The sequence below is a fragment of the Charadrius vociferus genome, unplaced genomic scaffold (genome assembly GCF_000708025.1).
Source record: "Charadrius vociferus isolate BGI_N301 unplaced genomic scaffold, ASM70802v2 scaffold147, whole genome shotgun sequence".
NCBI lineage: Eukaryota > Metazoa > Chordata > Aves > Charadriiformes > Charadriidae > Charadrius > Charadrius vociferus.
Window position 1 is genome coordinate 4,613,412 of NW_009649570.1, and position 16,676 is coordinate 4,630,087.

General features: G+C 36.1%; 1 protein-coding gene across 2 annotated transcripts in view; it reads right to left on the reverse strand.

Moving 5' to 3' along the window:
* Positions 1–16,676, reverse strand: part of RFTN2 (raftlin family member 2) — a 33,280-nt gene that overhangs the window by 13,078 nt on the left and 3,526 nt on the right. The window contains exons 2-7 of one of the 2 annotated variants that reach the window (XM_009890162.1): positions 14,423–14,606; positions 12,291–12,402; positions 9,967–10,279; positions 6,813–7,013; positions 1,905–2,026; positions 759–862 (exon numbers count right to left, since the gene is read on the reverse strand). In XM_009890162.1, the coding sequence (XP_009888464.1) occupies positions 759–862; positions 1,905–2,026; positions 6,813–7,013; positions 9,967–10,279; positions 12,291–12,402; positions 14,423–14,606 (1,036 nt within the window). Of the gene's footprint in view, positions 1–758; positions 863–1,904; positions 2,027–6,812; positions 7,014–9,957; positions 10,280–12,290; positions 12,403–14,422; positions 14,607–16,676 lie in introns of both variants that reach the window. The other variant, XM_009890161.1, reaches the window with a different exon arrangement.

Sequence of the window (16,676 nt, forward strand, 5' to 3'; positions counted from 1 at the left end):
GGGGGAGAAAAAAAAAAAAAAAAAAAAAAAAAAAAAGAGAGAAAAGGAGGTTTATGCTTATGTTTCATTTGCCATTTTTTAGCTTGATACAGTCAAGGAAAGCACAGAATTTTTTTTTGGTTAAAAAAAGAAAACCTGGAACCTATTAGGGGATCCAGGTCTACTACTTAGCGCTTCTTATGTATACAGAGCTCCCTCAGTCAACAAAATAAATATTACATTAAGAGAACTGAAATCCAGTAGTTTGGTACTGTATTTGAAATGAAACAGCGTCTATATTAAAGAAGAGAAACAACCCGGTAACTTGCTGGATTAGCACATTCTCCTCCCTAACTTGCAATTAATACTGCATGACTTACAACAACACAACTTCTTACATAGTCTAAACCAGTCATTCACCAAGGTCCTAAAGTAGTAAAACATTTCAACATTTGTTTAAACTTTAAGCATATGAGTAACCCCACTGCTGCCCCATTGCCAGAGACTGGGTAAAAAGTTTCTTAAAATTTTTACTGCTTATGCATAAACAATGTATTTTAAATTTAGGATTATTGGTCTAGTTTGAAACTCACTGAAGGCAGTAGTCCTTAAACAGTGTGGTAAAAAAAGATTCTACCATAATGCTACTTACAACTCAAGTTTTATATGCAGTTAATATTTTTAGCATTTTTCTTCCTTTTACATTTAAGTAGGCAAGTAATCACTTGTTAATCCTGAGATGTATACACCAAAAATACTGTAATTTATTCTTTGGGTACCTGTCATGTCGTACGATAGGTGTAGGCAGGACACAGGTCAGGAGCCATCCAAACTCAGCCAGCGTGTGCAATAAAGGTCCATAATCTGTTTTAATTTCACATCCCTACATTAATAATTATAAAAAGTAGTAAAGAGACTCTGTACAGGTGTTATTTGCATTTCTATACAAATTACAACAACTCCCCTCTCATGTATGAGATGACATCGAACTGCACTGTTTAGCAGAGAGATTCATGATTTCAAACTGAAAACAAATTTGAAGAGTTCAAGACTACATAAGACTAGGAAAAGAGACAGAACTTATTAACTTTAGGTATGAGCCCTGATTCAGCAAGACATTCAAAGCACACGTCACTTGTTAAACTCCATGTTGCTGAAGTAATGCCTAAAACTTTTAAAACACCATAATAGGTGCCTCGATGTATTTAGGTTTTTACTTCTCATCTGAATAACAAGCACCTCACCTAGCTTTATACTTAAGTTTTTGAGGTTTGGTGTGGGTTTTTTTGTTTTGTTTGATTATTTTTTTATATATATAATGCGTTAGTTTTATGTAGTTTCTTTTCACATTGGTAAATACATTTATTATTGAATATTTCAAAAGTAAGCCCTTAGTATCCTCTAACAACAATTACTTTCAGATGTCATTAATTCATACCAATAACGTTATAATCTTAAAATATTAAAAAATGAATAATTTTATTGCTGTACCATACTACAGTAGTACATGTAAATTTGGAAAAATGAAGTCTTCCATGTTTAGCAGTAAAATTTTACTAAGAATATACACCTGAAAACCGGTACTTCAGCACATCATCAGTGGAACTGCACTTGCTGAAATTATGTCAAAATTGGTCAGAAACACATCCCAAACCCCCACTATTTTCTTTGGTGGTTCTATTCATTGGTATGAACATTTGCGAATGTCAAGGCAGAATCCCTGCAGCGTATTTCTTTTATGCACATTGACCAACGGCCACAGACCTGACTTCAATTTTATGATTCAAGGCTTTGGTTTAGCTTATTGCAGGTGGCTTCAAAAAATCCATCCTGCATGTTTATTAAACACTGGCACAAGTATTCTAATGAAAAAACAAAGAAAGCTGTAAGTAGGAAATTGCATTGCTAAACGATCACCAATTTACCTCAATGACTGTCCATTGTTCAACAACTATTGCATCATTTCCTTTCCTGTTAGAACCTGGAACCCCAGCACCTTCTTCTTCGTAGATAAATAATCCTTCTAAAGATTTGGGCAAATAGTCCCCTGTGAACATAAAGACAAATATAAACTGAAACAAGCTTTCAGGTTGATGTCTTACTGAGATGTACAGATAGGCTTGTTTTTTCTCACTGAACAGTCCTCTAAAATAAAACGAGCCGAGACAGCAAATAACTCAAATTTGTGGTTATTTCTGCATCTAGTTACAACTTGATGAAGTATGCAAGTCAACTTATTATTCAGCCCCCTTATTTTTCCTGTACAAATTGAAGTATGAACCATTTCATTTTCTCAAAAGCATTAGCCCCTTCCATGCTCAAATCTGACTTCCAATTTCCTGTACTCAACATATCCCCCACAGCAGATAGGCACAAACCCTCTTTATTCAACTTCAACACTGTATGCCTGACAAAAAGTGTGGCTTTCGGTGTGGTGGGAGAGAGCATAAAGATAAATGAAGCATGAAGTGCAAAGCCTAGCTACTGTTACTTAAATAAATACATAAATGGCCGCAGGAAGAGTCTGAAACATTAGTAATTGTAGGAAGATTCCTGATGGGAAGGAAGTTTCAGAGCACAACTCCCTGACTCACTTGTCGAAGCCTGACAGTATCCGGTTGGCCCAAACTAAAGCTGTGCATCAAACACAGGTTCATTTCTTGGTTTTACTTCTCCTAAGAGCCACTGAGAAGCCTTTTGTGCAGATGTACCTTGACAGCTGACTATCTTTAACTAAATTTGAACAGTAAAATTGTGTAATCCTCCTAATATCAGATTTAAATCCTCGCCAATATTGCAAAGAGATATAAAGAGATGATTGGTTTTGCCACAGTCAGGGAAGGTAAACAAAGAAAAAACCCAAACACATACATCCCTAGCAAACAAGGAAAACTTATGGAAGACAACTAGTCTGGCTTTAAAAATTGACAAGATTGGCATGGAAGTTGTGCTACGTAAACCAGGAACTCCCGTTTTTTGAGCGTGCCTGTTAATGTAGCACAAAATACTAGCTATTTATTCATACTATTTTTTAGTATATTGCATGTAGCAGGTTTATGTAGTTTGAATTATGATTATTTAGATACTTGCATGCATATGTGTATCTTCCACACATTTGTGGAGATGTTGGACATGTTATTTTATCTTCAGATTACACATAAATAAAATGCGATTCTACATGGAACTGAATGTATGGCTTCAGGCACAAACATGAATATCTAAACAGCTTCTAATAATTCATAACACTCAATCTTATAAATTCATGGACTTTGACCTTTCTTCAGTGTTCAGGCAGACACTTAAAACAGAAAGTCCACCTGCAACACTTTAGAATATTTATTTTTCTATCATTTTTCAAACATGATAGAACAACTCTAAATTTTGAACAGTTATTTACACAATACACTTCCCCTCAGTGGTATTTTGAGACAAACTGATAATTCATGAAGTGTACCATGTGAAAAATTACCTTTACTGAAAAAACTACATGTGGCTAACTGCTTTATCTGCCCATTCTGTCACTCACAATAGTTTATCTTTGTTAGTATCCGTACTCAAAAAACCCCAAAAGTGCTACATGACAGATAACACAAACCAGATAAAGGAAAAAATATTGCCACAGCACTTGTACTAATCTTAGATACTTCTATGATCATGAGAGCCTCCAAGGCAAATGGAAGAAACACTACAATGATCCAAATGGTGGCTAGAGAACTTACCTGGATTATTTTTTATGGCTACATCCCCTTTTGGCAGCAGAACGCAGAAGCTGGTAATTATTAAGAACTGACAATGATTATTTATTTTTTTTTTTAATTCTTTTTACATTATAGTTTCCTCCTGCCTTAAATTGGATATTGCATTTTCATCCTGGTAGCAACAGAATTCTGCTGAGTCTGCGGAACATCTGTAGAGTCCAAACCAGAGGAGGATTTCTGCAGCTGCCTGACTTGTATGCTGAAGTTTTATTTATATTGAAACAATAGCTAAAATTTGCTCATTTCACTAAAGCTATATAAAAGGACAACTACTGCTAAAGACATCTCACAATCTAAAAGCAAAAAACCAGAAGTGATGTGAAGATTACAATTAGGTGTACGTGCAGACATCCAAGAAGTAATTCTAGTAATGACTGCCAGTGCTTAAAAACCTTTTCCCCCTCAAAAAAGCATTTTAGGTTTCCCTGTGTTGGATGCCAAACATTTATCTGGTTATAAAACTCTTCAGTGTTCACCTCAAGAACAAACACTTTAAATTAAGAACTCAGTAGCTAAATTAATTTCTTACTGTGGTTACAGACACTTGATCAGCTGCAGAATTCTATCCACATAGCAAGCTGTGCCTTCAAATACATCCAGTTTAATTCAGCAGTGTCTCACCCATGAGTCTAACTGAAACACATACCAGTCAAGTGGGGCTGAAGCAGAAGCACCAACTGCTGCAAAGAGGAAGCATGAAATCCCTACATAAGTCATAAGCCGGGTATTAAAGATGGGATAGTTATTCACACAGAGAAGAGCAGACAGCTACAGGGGAATGGGAAGACTGCAAAACTGTTGTCCAACAACAGCTGCAAAGATTAATTTCAACAGCTGCCAAAAACATCCCTCAGTGAATTCTAACGCATCTCCAGAGAGTTATTTTCCAGTTCTAAAAAATCTCTACTGAAAACTAGGAATCTGATTTCTCACCTCTCCTCCCCCAAAGGAAACTTTGTTCTTCCACTGACTTCAATAGATAGGAATTATAATTTAAGAGCAAAAGATATGGCCAGTATAAACTGTGCCATTACACTGTTTACATGCACAAAATATGCAGTTTGTGAGGGACTAGCTGCCAAATTCAGTCTGGGGTAAATATAGCAGTGTTGATGAGCTTATGTTCCTCTGACAATCACTAAATTTACTTTATTGCAGAGCTACAGAAACACAGTGATTCACATTCAAAACTAAACTACTGAGAACAGCAAGACACGAAGAGTTCTTGTTATTTTCAGGGTTTGATTTTTGAAGAACCCACATTATCTAACTTCCAAAGATTTTATATGTTTTAATCTTTTTGGAAAAAAAATTAAGCCTTTAGCTAATCCAGGCCTTATGAAGGGGATGCTGAATGCCTATTTTAAATCAGAACATCAGAAAAAAAAAAAACATTAAATAAAGCATATAGTAAATATAAGACCTACTCATAAGCCCAGTAATTCTACCCTCCCTGTATAATTCATGTAAGAAGCAGATGTAAAATGACTCAAGAAAGCCACTTAATAAAGTAAACTACTGCACTTAATAATCAACCTCAGTATTGCAAAAGTCATTTAAGGTCTCTGAAACCTTTTCAAACTTTTTATAAGAATTTTCTCCACTGCAGCCCTGTGTTTTGCTTGCTTACACTTAACTGCCATAAGCTGTTCTAAAGGAACACTAACAACTTCGAACTTAGCACGTGCAAGACAAACAGACCCAACCAAAGGCAAAATACCACATTAGTGAAGCATAAATTCTAAGTTTGCTATCAAACAACATCTATTATAATAATAATCAATAAATTCTGAAACAATGAAGTAGGTCAGACTCTCTCGGTCTGTTCCCCTAACAGTAGAGTACTACCATTTTCTTCACATTGTTTTCAAGTAATTGCACAACAGTAGCTACAATACTATTTTTTGCAGTACTTCTAGTTTCTGGCTTTCAGACAAATTCAGTTCAAATGGAAATGAATCTCTTAATTACATATTTTACCAACAACAGAGTTTCAGAGTTCAAAATACTTCAGCCAATAAACAGCTTCTCCTGTTGTCAACAGTGGTACAGCACTGTCTCACAGCCGTGCCAAAGCGCAGGATTTTGGGCTCAGCAGAGTGTGCAGTGATGGGCCTGGGCCAGCAGTGGCACTGCTGACATTGGGCTTGTGTCTATTCATCAGGAGGATAAAGGCTAGGAACTCTGAAAGAGCTAGTTGGATCTCTCCAGAATAAAAACTGAGATCAAACTGAAATTGGTGGAATGAAGAACAACACTTGAAAATCCTGTGGGCCTGAAGCTCTATCATTGTAACAATTTGAGTGTTAATCGAGCTGGTAGATTCCCGCAGAAGAGTGCAAGAAGCAGGAGGGACAAGGGGAGACCTCTCTTCCAGCTACGTGGAATGGTCTGGGAGGATCTGCCAGTAGTTGTGGGCAAGGACAAAAACAGATTTCTTTACTCTCTGCGTATGTCCACATCTGACCAGAAGAACCTGTAGAAACATTCTGAAACTTCAGGATCAACAGTCAAATTTTAATACAATTTGGTGCTTTGGAAAGAAGTTTTAAGTCCAGCAAAGAGCTGGAGAAAGCAGGAAACACGAAAAGTATGACTTAGGTTTAATGGTACAGTAAGCACAATAAGAACTCAAGGTGCTCTTTTGTCTCATCAGAAATACTCAACAGAATGCCACAGTACCGACAGTGAGCAGCAGAATATGAACATCAGGGAAGCATGTATCTAATGATTTTTTCCCCCATTCTCTTTTCCTTCAAAAAACCCAAACCTAAACAGAAAAGAGACCTAGCACAACAGGTTTATTTTATCATAATGCTACACTACTTTCCTACTTTGGAAGTCCTCAATTTGATAAAACAAAGCAGAAATTTCAATTATTCAGAGCTCTAACTGCTCAGAAAAGAAGTTATTCTCTTTTCAGGTATCAGATTCTAGAAATTTACAATCACTTATCTGAATGTGTTTAAATACTGCTCTTCACACCAAGAAGCAAAACATGATCTACTTCTAAAAAATTATGTAGTTTAACATAAAACAAGTAAAAGCTTCATGATATTCTGGAACAGCACTCACCTTTAGAAGTTTCCCAGTGTACAAAAGAATCGATTAAGGACAATCCTTGTTTATAATAAAATGTGGTTAATTCTAGCCAGTCTGCTTCCAGTGTACTAATAACTGGCCCCTTCCTCGTTACTTTCATAGACAAAACACCTTCATGATAGGTCCAGCAGGTAGAATCATCATCAAAAACATTGAAGACTGTATATAACTTGTCTAAGAAAAGAAAAAAAGAAAAATTAGCCTCTGGGAGACACTGCTCAGAAATAAAATTATTATTAATTTCTTATTTCAGTGTGGGTTTCCAATTCTACTAAGAAACAGTTTTAAGAATTGTTTCCTGATGTGACTGCACTCAGCTTGAGCCCTGAACACACCAAGGACAAGGTGTGCATGGCAGTATGCTGTGAGAAATGAGAAAGACTGAAATGTATCACAGTTGGGTTGTCACCAGACTTTTTAGGTAGGTGGGTTTTGCCTAGAGAAAATATACTAGAGGTAAGGAAAAAAAAAAAACCCACAGCGGAAACAGGCTTCGTTTCTGCTACTCATGAAGCTTCTGACTAAAGTATTTGAAATTAATGTAATTGAAGATTAAAGACATTTTTCTACGTTTTTAAGTATTAGAAATGCCTTGTACAGTACTGATTTTTACGCATTATTTTCTGAAGATTACTTAAGTACCAGTATAATTAGTTGCCTACTGGTGTTTCCCACATAACTGATGAGCACAAGAGTTAAGCACATAAAACCTGCATATCCTCAAATGCTTTTTATAGCTAGGCTTTAATACAGTTATGTTACAAAACCAGCCATAAACAAGTGTTCATCAAAAATAAAAATTCACAAGTCTGTATCATTTTAGGAAGTCAGTGGTGACCAGTTATGAAGGCCTAGCTATATAAATGCATTCTACAAATACACTCACATGTATGTCACTGCTGTGGAGAAATAACACAAAGCAGTTGCTGAAGTCTACTCTCAGACGGTCTTATACTTTGAGATCTGAGCAGTCTAAATCGACACAAAACCAAACATCTAGAAAGCAGAAGTATTCACATTGCCAAAATAAAGGAACTTGGTTTAGATGACTCCACTTAAGATGCCAGTCTCTCTAGGCTCCAGAAACAGAGGCAGGTTTCCAAAGTAGGATTTGGACTGTAAGTAGTTTGAATCAATATCAATATCTGAACCCCCTTCTCTGTTTTGAGAAGTGTTAGCACATCCCCTGCAAGTAACATCAGGTGCCTGGAATACAGTAGAGTAAATTCAGGACAAAATTTTGAACTCTTATCACTAAGAGATGACGCTCCTTTCTATACAGTTTTATCACCTCCACTGTGGTGGAGGTGGGTGGCTGTATTAGCATAATATGTTTATCATGACAAACATTAATTTTCCTTCCCATATACTGAAATGAGATCACTTTTATATTTGTTCTTCAGGGGAAAAAAAAAGTTTCCCAATACAACTATTCAATTGTTCATATGTATCAGAAATTTACCTCTGCAAGGAGTGTATTTATTGTCAAGATTCATGTGTTATGACCCCCAAAAACTCGCACACTTATGCATCTTTTGAACAGACCTAAATAGAAATGGTGTACTGAAGTGGTGGTACATACCTAGGTGCATGTAAGACCTTCTTTGAAAATTCACGTCAGTAACAACATGTACAAAGAAAGGTGGTTAACTTCTCATAAGTTTTGTCTTATGAACTCCAATAACTTTACTGAGTATTTGACTAGGAGTAGAGAAGCCTGGCATATTCTTGCTGAAGCTTTTTGAAGAATTTCCTGAGAACACTGCCTATACGGGATGCACTGGTTGCTAATCTACCTGGTCATACCAGTCTGCACAAACAAAGCTCCTTAACAGAACCAAGAGTTTTCCACTTTTTACTTACAGCATTTCTATTCTGCTATGTATAGCAAACCCACTATTTCAAGTCGTAAGGCAAGAGTTCAGCTTTAACAGATCCTGCTATAAAGGCTCAGCATGTTGTACAAGAACTGCTTTAATTCAAGTGTTAAAAATAAGACGGACATTGATTATCTCGGTGCTTGGAGTCATTATCCTGACAGTCTACAAACCCGAGAGGGTGCTTGACTCTTGACAGAAAAGCAAAAAGGTTGCTTTTGAGAGCAATTAAAACACTTCTGGCCCATTGGGGAAGAACCTAGTATGTCAAAATGCAATCTGACATGAAGTTTCATAGTGCCTGCTTCCTACACAACACTAAGCTGCATTAGTTCTCATGCTTTAGACGACTTCCTCCTTTTCACCTTTTATTCCTCACAAACCAGGAGGCCTTAGTGCTTCAGCATCAGAAGTCACTGTTTAAGGCACTCTCTCACACAGACCACACTAAGTATCTCAGATTCTTCTACAACTAAGTTTCCTACTACAGCACCAACATTTTTCAGTGATTTTTTTCCTTCCTATGCAACTTCTTAATGCTTACTTTTCTCCAGCACAAGTTCATTTTGTAACAATTATCCTCTTTGATTTCATGGTCAATGCATTAAAGTGATCTCTTTCAGGATGCTTCTTGAAGGCATGTTAACCAGAAAGAATCCATTATCAACAGTTTTGTTTGCTGCACATTATATGAGTTGGCTAGAAGCACAGAAAGTTACAGCTCTAGCTGGAAGGGGAACTCTGTTGTCAGTTTTGAAACAGGCAGGAGAACTGGAATCATAACATTCTTGGAAATCCATTACACATTTATGATTTTAATATTAAGAGTAAGTGAAAACTATATGCATTTAAGGAAAAGGTTTCAAAACAACTGCATCCTTCTAAAAGAAAATATTTTTACTGCCACATATTTGTTATATCTACATTTACATTGTGGGTGATTTTTGTTGTGGTTTTTTTTTTTCTCCTTTTTCTTTAAGTTACAAACTTGAATTTTGACAGTACGTTTGTAATATTCTATATGAAAACTGAAATATCATTTTAATATATTACCACAGTTCACACATACACAGAGCAGAAGGTAAATATTTCTTCCGTTTCCTCAACTGACCACTTTTTTAGAAATACATAATTCATTTAACCAGTATTTGATACAATAGAACATGGTGTTCTGTTATTTTTTGCAACACCTTTTTAAAACAGTTCCATAAAATACCTTATTTCCGCAAAAAAGAAGCAGCATTTATTACCGTCTCCTTTTCGTGGTTTAACAGGGCTGACTTCTTTTCCAAACTGGAAATCTGCATCCTGTAACAGACTGCTTTCTCCTTGCACTTCCTCCTCTATCCCACTCTCAGATGAGTGACCACTCAATGTCCCTTCATTCCAGTTTTTATAGTTTTCATCAGAATTTTTTCTTTCGTGTTCCCTATTTCTTTTGCCCAGCGTTGATTCCAGCTCTGCATTTCCATCTGTGCTTGTTCCATTACAGGCTCTAGGTTGAGGAAAATGTTGCGATACAAATCCCACAAACTTCTTTCCTCTTTTAGCAGCTTCGTTAACCTGCATTTGCGAAAGAAATTTATCTGCAAAGTGATTTTAGAATTGCATGTAACTTTTTTTGTTTCAAAAAACCCAACCCTTCCATATACATGTTCCATTTAACTACGCTGCTGATTTTCAAGGACAAAGACACAACACTGTATTATAGAAGGGTGGCTTCCAGCATGTCTTTGGACTAAGGCCAAGAAAGGTGGCCAACACTGGTACTGACTTCAGTGTATACAAAATCCTTCATTTAGAACAAATCCAAAGTATTTTACTTCCTGTTTCACAATGATAAACAGTATACTGGTGCAATAAACAGTATTGTTTCTCTAAACGTGAAACCAGTCATACTAAAATTACTGACCACTAATACTATAGAGATATCTATTGTTACATGTCATGATTCATTATCCCCTGGTTCACTTAAGAGGCTACTTAGCTGCACTATTACTGAGAATAGTAAAGGAGCAGAGAAAGGAGGGAGCTAAACACAAATTAAAATGCTCTTAACTCTGCTTTCAGCTACCAGTGAGTCTTCTCTGAAGTCTCAAAATACAATTGTAGAATATGTGCCACCTGTGGGACGTGTCTGTTCTTGGAGGGAGGGTTTACTGCTAGGATAAGGAGTGCTGCCATTTAGGAAGGTGATCCCACTGGCATCTTGTGCTGCAAGCTCCCCTGTGCAATAAAGTCTTTCCAGGAAAATAACTGAAACGCTGGCGCAGAAAGAAGTTGTCGCCTGGGGAGTATTGGTTTAGTGAGGGCAGAGACGGAAGGATCTCTACCCTCACGACTCACAAACTATTAATCAGAGCGAATAACACTCAAATAGCTGATGGTATTTATTACAATCCCTTTTTAGTACCATGATAGACTTAAGTGTTACTATCTACCACCATTATCTATGTACAGCAATGATAGGATATGCCAATCACTGTGATTATACACAGCTGCTGTTTCTAAGACAACCAAAATAATTTCAAACGTGACAACCAACATGCAGAAAGAGGCAATATGACAACATTTTTCCTGAAATGCCATAAAGTCTTCAAAAAACCAAAAAACGCCAAAAATAATTCTATACTGGATTACTGGCTCAGTCTTTTTTAAAACACTGGGAGCAATTTAAAAATCAAGTTATTTTCACATACTACTTCTTTTCCAGATTTGCTTACAAAACAATCACTGCTAATTTCAAGTTTATTTTTCCTTTAAATGTTTTTCTGGTATGCTATACAACCAACCTGGCAATACACATATAGTATAAATGTATAGTGTAAATTTTAAATTTGAAACACCTGAAAATTAAAAAAAGCCATTTAGAAATTTTAAACAACTCTGTGATAATTTCAAAGACCATTAAATATCTCCAATAGGCTTCTTCCTCTACCTCTTTCCTTGGCAACTAATGTAAAAGGTATCACTAACTTTTGTAATAGCAGTAGTTTCCTGTTTCAGTAAGTCTTCAATTTTGCAGAGGAAGTTAAACACAAAAGCAACTAGAATAGAGCTTGCATTCCAGTGAAGTTTAGTTTTCTTTGACTACACAATATTTTGAAAAGCTGTGCCAACTATACATTTAATACAGTTACTGTGTATTTTATATTTCTGTTAAAGAATGAAAAAAATATTTTAGAAATGGAAGATATTCATGTTCATTGGGAATAATTTACTTAACCCAGAACAACATAAACTTCAGATTTATTTTTTTTTTTTTTATAATATTAATTCCAGAAAAAGCTATCACACAAGCATTTCGTAAAGACTGACTGAGAGTTTGGACCTCATTCTGCTTTCAGAGGTGTAAGTGGCCAGTCTCTCAAAGCTTTAAAGGGATCAGTCCTAAATTAGAAAAAGCAACTAATGAAGAAAAGCAACTCCTTTTGCATCAAGAAAGGACTTTGTAGCTTCTATAAAATAAACCAAGGTTAAAAGTGAAAACTAAAAAGCCATCAACCACTATATGTAACTTACACATATAGTAGAAAAAAATCTGAAGAGAACTTTGATAAAAACACTCCATTACCTTTTCTAACAGTTCTTTCACTACCTCATTTGTCAGTGTTTCATACATTAAAGGACATTCCTCAATCACCAGCCTGGGGTGTCTTTGTCCTCTGGGTGCTGCATGCTTCTGGCTAGAACACAGAAAGAAAGCAGTCTTTGTCAGTAGTTTGCTGCTAACTTGGGCAAGTGCTTGCATATAGAATTCTTTTCTTTTGGAATAGTTATGAATGAAATCCTGGCAATACTTCATACTTTTATTTAACACTCAGCTGTTTTTTTGGTGTTTTGCTCTGTCTCCTACACAAAAAGTCACAGGTACTGTATATTACAATGTCAGGGTAAGAATATTAATATTTAACAGGGATTTCATCTGAAGGCTGTTAATAGACATCTTTCGAAAACCGAGATGTATTGACAAACAGCCCTGCTTTTGTAATAAGTACACCCCCAAATCTCTGATAATGCAAAAAAATACAAATTTAACCTATAAATACAGTAAGCACAAATCAGAGAACCAGTTTTTTAGAAAACACACTGAAAAGAAGTGGGATTTTCACACTGTTAACCTGCTGCTCTTTAGTTTTTGTAACTCAAGCCAAGTTGCAGCTATTGTATGACATACAGTGCAGGCAAATACTAGAAACACAGTGCAGTAACAATCACTAAGTTAGGTAATGTTTAAAATCACTCAGATTTGAGAATCTGACAAGCTTTATCTTTCATTTAAAGTTAAAGAATACCACTCATCATGTTTTACCTAAAGCCAGTTAGGTTATTACTCAAACAACAATATTTGGAGTATATCAATAATATAATGGGATTTTATTTGATCTTTCCTTCACACAAGCTTTTGCTTTAGAATGAACCACCAATGAGACACCCTCAAGTACAAAAGGTTACTTTCCAGAGAGAAGCCAGAGAAGGTGCATTTGCCTATAGGAAAACCAACACAGGTACACATGGCATAGAAAATTGGGAATCTACAGTTTCACATGCAAGGCTGCAGGTTCTCATCCTTCATCTACTCAAGGGCCTAAAGATGAGTTGTGGGAGCTGTGTGCTGGCAGTGTCATCTCTTAGAAGCCTCAGCTCCAGAGAACAAATATTCTACTTTTCTTCCTCAAGCCTTTGCCCACACAGATAACCTTCACCTTATTTGCAGCTAAATTTATGAAGGTAAGTTGTATGAGCAGCAAACACCATGGAAAATGCTTGTTTCAGCAAAGCGCCCGAGAAGCTCCCTCAAATGAAGCATGTTTTACAGAAGCATTACTGGAGTGGCAGGGGGCACTTTCAAACTCAAGCCCTTTCAGTCTTCCAAAGGAAAATGAAAGAACCTTTGTGCACTGCACTAGGACTCAGGATAGAAGGGGGAAGCATGACAGATCTTAATGTAGTAATAAATCCACTTCTCTAGTTACTGAAATGAAGAACAAAAGGTTATCTTCTTTGCATTCAAAAGGAACTAGTGGTAAAATTTCTTTGTCCTTTTTCTCTATGATCACATGGTGATTACAATGCAGTGAAAACAGGAGTAATAAACACTATGGAACTGGAACATGAACACAAACTCTTGACTCTCCCTTAGTGTCTAAACCAGGCTTTTGTATGACCCCCCAATCACAAAATGTGTATTTCCTTCTGATTAAGAAGGAAAAATAAATTCTCTGACAAACTAAGTAATGCACACTTTGTAGGTCATTTTCCCTGAATAAGGCTGACATGGGAAAAGTGAAAACACAAAACTTTTGACAGTGAAGAAGAAAAAACAGACATAATAGAATTTGAAGTGGCTTCTTATTCTCCTAATATTTTATTTAATCTTGTATTTGCTGCAGATTCTAAGGCAGATGATACTTTATTATAAAAGTATATTTAAAATAAAAGGGTAACCTGTAACAATTTATCTTCCCACAAATTATGATAAGCAACTTTGTATTTTTGTTTGGACATTTACTAAGGCAAAGTAAACATTATGTATGCTTAGGATTAATTAAAAAACATTACTAAGTTGCTCACTTTTCTAGAAAAGGAACAGTTATTTGATTCTTTGAGGTGCTCATTTCAAGTTGATAATAAATTATGCATGTTGAACAATCCAACTAATGCATTAAGTAACAGACCAGTGCATTCAAATTATTTCACTGTTACCTTAATTTTAATCGCGAAAGTACCACTCGATACATGTGACTTGCAGGGAAACTTCTTCTACGTCCAATTGGCAGTATGATAGGATGAACCGCTCCTACAACATATCCTTTGCTGTAATAATCTTCCACCTTAGATGCTATATCCAACACAGAACTGATCTTGATAACTTCTGGATTTGAGGAAGCTAAAAGCATTGAAAGGAGAAGAGAAGCACATTATACTATGTATGTCCACGTATAAAAGGAACTTACTCAAAAGTATAAGACATACAAAATCTATTCCAAGGCATTTACTAAAAAGCTACAGTTCTGTTTATACAAGGAAGAGCAGATTCACAGCTGATTCAACAGTATTCAACTAGCAGAAGTACATTTTTTACAAGTTAATATGACCTATTTTTAATCTATTTGGCAACCCTTTCTGTTGGATCTAGCTTTGCCAAGCTAATTTAAGAGTTGCATCAACAGATAAAACATCCTATAGGTCTGAAATTAACAAAGCAACTACTTTGTCTAACCCAAGCCTTAAACATATTAAAGCAGTATCCATCAACCCTAGTTGAGAGGTAAATTCCCATACAGTGAATTTAAGCCTAGAACAATAGGTTTGTTTTTCTTAAATATGTTTTTTGGACCCCTTTTAAGTGATCTGTGGATTGTGGGTTAAATTTTTAACAGAGTCCCAACTCCTTTTTCCAGTAGACCTAAGTAATGTAACTGAAGTAAGCTACATGGGGTCACTAACTTCTAAGGGAGATCCCTCAGAGTGTGCAAGCATTTCCAATCCACACATAGCATCTAGGTACTACGTGGCCATTGTCAGAAACTAAGGAAAACTTTTTGGAGAACCTTTTTTGAATAGTCTGATCCACGGTTTTTGCACAGAGAAAAAGGGAGATTCCTCACTGGTAACAGACGACGTATTCTGCCACAGTCAGTCTGACGGTCCGTATTTCCTGTTCCCCTCAACTCCAACTAGAATATAGAAGCTCTCAGAGCCTCCACAAAGCAGAAAATCCATACTCACATACAGACAGCAAGTGAAGAGTAATTCTGCCAGCACATATTTGCTCTCAGACTTTTCATCCTTTGCACATACAAACTATAAGGACAAGACAGCTTGGCTTGGAATTTGATGGTCTATCAGCAACCCTTGCTGCAAGAGATGTACTTTTCTGTGTTCTGACAGGTCTCTTTGCAAAACTTTCAATGCATTAAGACCAGTGTTCAACTGTATGAAAGGATGCCTCAATTGGAATTAAGTGACCTCACGTCTTTTTTGGAGATACAAACATTTTGACACGCTGCTTTAAAACATCCTCTTTCAAAGCATACAATGAACCCTAAACAATTAAATACACTAGTTCTGCTGCTTTAAAACATCCTCTTTCAAACCTCAAACCAGGACAACCCTAAACAATTAAATACACTAGTTCTCCCTTGATTCTATACTTAAAAAAAGATATACAAAAGAACAGATGAATGCAATGACATAAATCTCACTTACCACTGTATTCCTTAATTTCACTTTCTTACATATTTTTACCTACCTGCCCTATATTGTAGATGGGCGATAGCAAGGAATTTACGGACTTTTATCAAAGTCACAGCAAATCACAAAGTCTACCTATCCTATTGGTTTGAAGTATCACATATGTGAATCTTTAGTTTGCAAAAATATTTTATTTTAACAAACTAAATTAGAACTCTGCTGGTTCACAAGTGATGTGTTCCATAAGACTTCAATCTCTATACTATTTTCCCCACCATAGAATGGGGATAATACTAATATATGTACATCATGGAAGGCTTTTTTTAATAAAAAAAAGAAACTCATGTTTTACACCACTCAAATGCTTTTAAATACCAAATTTGCTAAAGGGAAAAAGGAATGGAAACCTATTTCACCTCTTTAAGAGCCTTAATGGCTCAGAAAAACTATCAAGAGAAACCAGAATAATGCGTACCATGCGAGATGCATGTTTATTGCTGACAACTAGCAAACTCAATCTAGTAATGTAGCTCTGCCATTCTCAGCCATAGGGACAGGGCTGTTGCACTTTCTTGTACTACATTGGTGAGGGTTTTTTGGTTGGTTTTTTGTTTGCTTTTTTTTTTTTTAAAGCAGACAATACACCACAGCCCTCCCTTTCAAGGACAGATGATATTTTGCCCTACTTAGTAACACCTCCAATCCTGTAGTTACACTCATGGTATATCCAAGACATATTAAATATGTATTGAAGCAATAGCTG